The 6,228-nt window shown below is 38.5% G+C and overlaps 1 protein-coding gene across 1 annotated transcript; it reads right to left on the reverse strand.

Annotated features, from left to right (window-relative positions):
- Window positions 1-1,912: 1,912 nt before the first annotated feature.
- On the reverse strand, window positions 1,913-5,797 carry LOC125836671 (DEAD-box ATP-dependent RNA helicase 21-like). Its single transcript, XM_049515874.1, has 2 exons — window positions 3,581-5,797; window positions 1,913-2,285 (listed from the first exon to the last, which is right to left on the reverse strand). The coding sequence occupies exon 1, from the start codon at window positions 5,703-5,705 to the stop codon at window positions 3,696-3,698; it is 2,010 nt and encodes a 669-aa protein (XP_049371831.1). The 5' UTR covers window positions 5,706-5,797; the 3' UTR covers window positions 1,913-2,285; window positions 3,581-3,695.
- Between the last annotated feature and the right edge of the window lie 431 nt (window positions 5,798-6,228).

Below are 6,228 nucleotides of genomic sequence, written 5' to 3' on the forward strand. Positions count from 1 at the left end.
AAAAAAGTATCAGTTAGGAAACAGATACCCTGGGTGATGTAGGTCGAGAAATTACAGGAGCAACTTTTCTACCCCTTTTCTTGGGTGTTTTTTCCACATCCACTTTAGACAACGAAGGTACATCCTTCTTTGACTTTGCTTTCTCAAAATTTTGATTCGTCGTTGTAAATGAATCGTGCAAGCTTTTAGATTTGTTTTCAGCCCATTTATGATCATCATAATCATAAATTCGGTCAGTGTTAGATGTAATTGGGTAATCCCACTACTAAACGAAGGAGCATCCATATGTATCAGAAAATTGATGGAAAAAAAAACGAACAACAAAGTGGAGAGGACAATTACCTATTGACAGATTTGAAATTGATTAAGTAGAGAGAGAAATCTTTTGAAATTCAAATTTTAGGATGAGGGAGATAACTAATTAGATTATGGGAGTGAAAATAGGGAAAGATTGAAGGAGTGAAAATAGGAGTGGGGAAACGTGGGTTTGGAATGAAGAGCAATGTATCCGGACGTTTGGGTTTTTGGAGGAAAAAGAGGGATTTTTGTATTATTTTAAAATGGCAAGGAATAATAGAAAATATAGTAAATAATGGTGTGTAGATAGGTAATTTTCCCATAAATAAATCTCAGGATTAGTTAATACTACAAACTAAAACATAAATAAGGTTAATCCCAAATTTTATCCTGAAATTAATATCTTTATCCTACCTACCAAACTCTTTCCATGATCTAAACATTAAGATGACATTTCATATTAGCTGTAACAAAAAAGATTGATGCACATTTTACATAAAAGTATAAAAGCATTACACAAGTTTTTCTGCTTCTTGAAGACAGTATCAGGTCCTAAAAATATTTCAGATAAGAGTTCATCCTCAAGGATTGACATGTGAGAACAATCCAAAAAAATATGTACAAATAGAATTATTTCCTGGGAAGCTTCTAACTTCAAAGCAAATGATGAAGTGGATACAACAACAACAACATACCAAGTAAAATCCCACAAGTGGGGTCTTGAGAGGGTGGGGTGTATGCAACCTTACCCTACCTGTAGAGGACTTGAGGTAGAAAGACTATTTTCGATAGACCTTGGCTCAAGTAAAACATATCAAAACAGCTATGAAAAGAAAATACTGGAGAAAAGACCAGTAGTATATGCAACTAAAATGTAGTATTTATTATGTCAAGGTGTGAGCAAAAAGTAATACAGAAGAATAAAGCAGTACCTCCTCCTTCTATGTACTGCTGCGCAATAGAAATGGGCTGTATCCTCACACAAAGTTTGATCAATTATTGCAACACTAAGAATTGTCGAAAAAGTATTGTCATGCTAAAATGCTCTCAGTGAGAGTGCTGAATTCTCACATGATGGCGAGGATACAGTATTTAAATTTGTTTCCAAAGTTACAAGGGCCTAAATATCATGCCAAATCAGTTAATGGATCCATTAATCAGTAGAACCAAACACAATTTGCTTTTAGTGAAGCAATAGAAAAGTTCCTCTCAAACAGATGCATTTCCACCCTGATTGCCTTTAGTTTTTGAAGTAGATAATAAAACCTATTATGGAATCTTAAAAAGTTCTATGGCAGAGAGATTCAGCATTTTTTGTATATTCATCAAAATAAAAGAAAGTAAAGCAACCCATGACACTCTTATTTAGATTGCCAGAGCATGTTGTCTAATCCATGTTGTTTCATTCTTTCAAAACAAAATAATAGACAAAAGAGTACCTCTTCCAACGGCTAATATAAACATCCCGGTGGAAACCTGAAGGAAAGCAAAAGCAAAAGCATGCTAGTGACAAGGGAGGATATAAAACAGACAAGAGAATCAGAAACATGATTCACATAAGAAGCAAACTAACAAAAGGTTATCCAATATTTGTTTACAGTAACACCTCCACCACCACCACCACCAATTCCCAATACAAGAGCAAAGGCCAGCCTAGCTAACAATCATATATACACAAATGGTGGGTGTCAGAATGTTGGCATACATAAAGATAGACAGAAATATTGCAAAAAGGATGTAAGCAAGGAACGAAAAAATGTTTCATTAATAAAGTATAAATGTATTGTTATTAAAAAGTATTTAGGATAACTCCGAGGAGCTAAAGAAGTTCATGCCTGTTCAATTGCTTATTATCTACAGGATATCAGTCCCAAGCTTCAATCTGTGCTGCACAATCACACACAAGAAATTAACCCAATGTCTCATCATCTTTCTTTACAGTGAGAAGGCACTTTGACAGTACATGAAATGCAATATGTTGATTTTACCTGCATTTCACATTATATATTATATGGAAGCAGAAGTTGACTTTTATATGTGCCAACATCTACTTCTTCCACCATAAAACTAATTCAAGCATCTAAAACCACATTTCTCATGCATTATCCAATGCTTCCCCAGGTTCTGTCCAGTTAAACAAGTAGTTCGCTTGTGGTGCATAAGCAATAGGACACCAAGGATGACTACTAAAAAGGATGGCTATTCTCTCTCCCGCAGAGTAATTATTGGTGCATCCCTCTCTGTGATTATTACGGGGAAATTACATGTACACCTGATGCACTCATAGTACTCCTCCTCCATCAGATTGCTGATGATTTAAAAATCATTTTCCATCTTTACAAGGTGCTCAAGGGCCTTGTTGTTATACTGATAGAATGAAATAAGCTGAAAACTATAAATCATTTGAAAGTTGGGCCAAAACAAAACACTAAAGCATGTCCTGCAATCAATCAAGAGCCTTCTGAACTTCATTTACATAGTGGTAGTATGATCAATTCTACAAGTGTCGATGGTACAATGGGCCTCAGATTGTTTTCACCTAAAAAGATCATTATCTAACTCTTGATATGCTTCACCATCAAGTGAGCAATCTGTCATAATCTAAACATAACTAAGTGTAAGTGAGCAATGCATGCAAATCTCACGTAACTAAATCCACACTTTCAATGCATGAAACCTCAAGCTGAATGCTTTGCATAGTCCCGTTGACTGTTACTAAGGGGTAAGACATATGAATGGTTCTGCAAACCAACCCCTCAACCCCCCAATGGAGTGCCATGGCATACTGCACTATACTACCATTGATCTGTTCCTTTTTTTGGGTAAAAAGGTTAGGAGAACACTACGTAAAGAAATTTTTTACCAGCACAGTGAAATTCTCAGCATCATATTATCACAATCAATTTTCCTTGAGCCGAGGGTCTATTGGAAACAGCTACCTTCCAAGTTAGGGGTAAGGTCTGCATAGACACTACCCTCCCCAGACCCCACTTATGGGTTTAGAGTGGGTATGTTGTTGTCATATAATCACAATCATAAGTAAGAACATAGTACCTGAGATAGAGTAAAGTATAACAGAAATATAAGGAAAACCAAAACTGCGCAGGCAGTGTCAGAAGATACAGTAATGTTTAAAGAAATATAAGAAACAAGAGAGTAGATGTTCACAGAAAGACTCAGTTGCCAACAATCCAAGTGACAATGCCTTAAGGAAAGTTAACAACATATTTGTTGTTAGTAATAGAATGAAAAATATTTATAAAATAACTGGTTGTGTGTTTACCACTGCACTATGTAGGAGTCCTTCACCATATCTACCAACTCCATCTTTCAGCAGATACCATTATATGAACTCTTTACTCTTGACCACTATGATAGAATATGCATGAGTTCCAACTTTAATGAGTAAAAACAATATCATTCCTCCTAGGTGGTCTGCCAGGAATACTTCCCGGCTTGAGCTTTGAAGCTTCGTGCCTAGCAAGTTCGGGGGGAACATGACTGTTGCTTTGGATGAGCATTTGCGTAAGATCATAAAAGACTTCAGTATCCTGCAAGGTCAAAAATGTTGTGGCTACACCTGTCTTTCCTGCACGACCTGTACGTCCAATACGATGGATGTATGCTTCAAGTTTGTTTGGCATATCATAGTTAATCACATGGGCCACATCAGGTATATCAATTCCACGACCGGCAACATCACTAGCAACTAACACATTATACTTCTTTGTCCTAAATCCTTCAAGGCTGATTTCCCTCTGCTCCTGTGATTTCCCACCATGCAGTGTGGTTACCCTATAGCCGGATTTATCCAGATTCTTGGTAACTGTGTCAACCCGCTTTCTAGAGTTGATGAACACAATAGCAGTCTTATCTCCAAGCTCATCCAGAAACCTCTGCAGCTTAAACATTTTCCCAGATTCCTTTACCATGAAGACATGCTGAGTAATGAGGTCAGTAGCCTTTCCAACAGTGCCAATAGTCACGATAGCAGGATTTCTTAAGTAATTTCTAGCCAGCCGCTCTACAGCAGGTGGCATGGTAGCACTGAACATATAAGTGGTACGGTAAATCTTCTTCTCATCAAGCTCTTCATCCTCATTCTTTGGTTTCATATTACTTGAAGGCATTGCATCCAGTACACCAACAACTTGAGGTCCAAAACCCATATCAATCATCCGGTCAGCCTCATCAAGAACAACATAGTTACACTGGTTCATAACACAATAACGTCTCTCCAAGCAATCGAGAAGTCGCCCAGGTGTTGCAATCACAACTTCACAGCCTTGCCTAATTCTAAAACCTTGCTCTTCTATGGACTGCCCACCAACAATAGAAACAACTTTGATACCCAAATAGTGTGCAAACTTGACGGTCTCATCCTCAATTTGTTGAGCTAGTTCTCGTGTGGGCACCATTACAACCGCATATGGCCCCTCTGCCTCATTCTCTTCACTCAATGGAGGAAGCCTAGTGATATAATTCAGCATAGGGAGAACAAAAGCAGCTGTTTTACCTGAACCAGTCTCTGCTACACCAATCACATCACGTTGTTGAAGTCCAAGCGGAATGGAAGCCATTTGAATAGGAGAAGGCTTCTTGTAGCCAGCCCTCTCAACAGCCTTAAGCAACTCTGTAGTTAACTTGCTCTCGGCCCAATTCCTCATGGGACGGGGTATCCTCGACCCCTTATAGGATATGTTGTAATCCTCCCTAAATATCCTCCAATCTCTCTCTGTCATTTCCTCCAGCTTCTTATCTGTCCAGTGTTGATCAACCCTCATGTCAAAAGTGTCATACAAATCAGCATTTTGTTCCTTCTTCTTCAAGGCAGCTGCTTCTACTGCAGTCGCCTCAACACCTCCCTTCTTCCAAATCTCCTCCTGCATCTCCCTCTCATTCTTGAAGGCAAGCTTCTTCTGCTCCCTTCTGTCGATTCCACCGAAGAATCCGCGACCAAAGTGTGGACGGGCTTCGTGAGGGTTTTGATAAAGAGGGTTGACGTCACGAGAAGTGTCTTCAGAGTTCTGCCAGTCGAAGGATGATCGGAGTTTTGCACTGGATGTAATCACCCGTTTCTTGGGTTTCTTAGATCCCAAATATTGCTCATGAATAGCTTCAAGTTCCTTCTCTGCCGGATTCTCCAATCTAACTCGATTCGGTTCCTTCTCTCTATCTCTGTCACTGTTCCTGTCTCTATCTCTTTTTCGGTTCTTGCCGCAATAGTGGTTATCGGAGGAAGGGCAGTTGTACTTAGCCTGAAGATGTTCGTGGCAGCGTTTCTGATCGGCGATCTCGTCCTGACGGGCTAACTGCTCTCTCTGTGCTTTGGTGAGGTAAACCGGCTTCTTGGACGGATCCGGTTTGATTCCGACGGGCCGGTTCATGCTTCTCTCAGATATGGTCATCGTATAGAAGCCGGGGTGAAAGGGGATCGGTTTGGAGAAGAAGCGAAATTGGGAACTATTTATAGGCACAACCGACCTAAAGAGAATTTGAAATTTGGCGCTGACTGGGCGCGAGGGCAATAACCTAACCAAAATAGGCGATAACAACTCAATTTAGTCCGAGCTCAATTGTGGGCTCTTGAATCGGAGTCAAATGAAAAATTCAAAAAAAAATAAAACAAAACAAAAAGAGATTACAGAATGTATGTAAATATTACTACTAACCAAAATAGGAAATAACTAACTAATTAAAGTTATAAGGATTTCGGAGAAAAAAAAGAAAGAAAGGATTAAAAAGGGAAAACAAACATTTTTTGGAAAGAAATTTCAACTATCTTAAGAAAATGAAATTTTACTATCTCCGTCCTATATTAGATGTCATGTCCAACTTATTATAAATAGTCATCTCAAATTATTTGTCCATTTATCAAACTAAAGGAAAAATTAATTATTCAATTCCACCCCTACAATTAATATTTTTTTA

The sequence above is a fragment of the Solanum verrucosum genome, unplaced genomic scaffold (genome assembly GCF_900185275.1).
Source record: "Solanum verrucosum unplaced genomic scaffold, falcon-dt-bn FXZP01000278.1, whole genome shotgun sequence".
NCBI classification, from domain to species: Eukaryota; Viridiplantae; Streptophyta; class Magnoliopsida; order Solanales; family Solanaceae; genus Solanum; species Solanum verrucosum.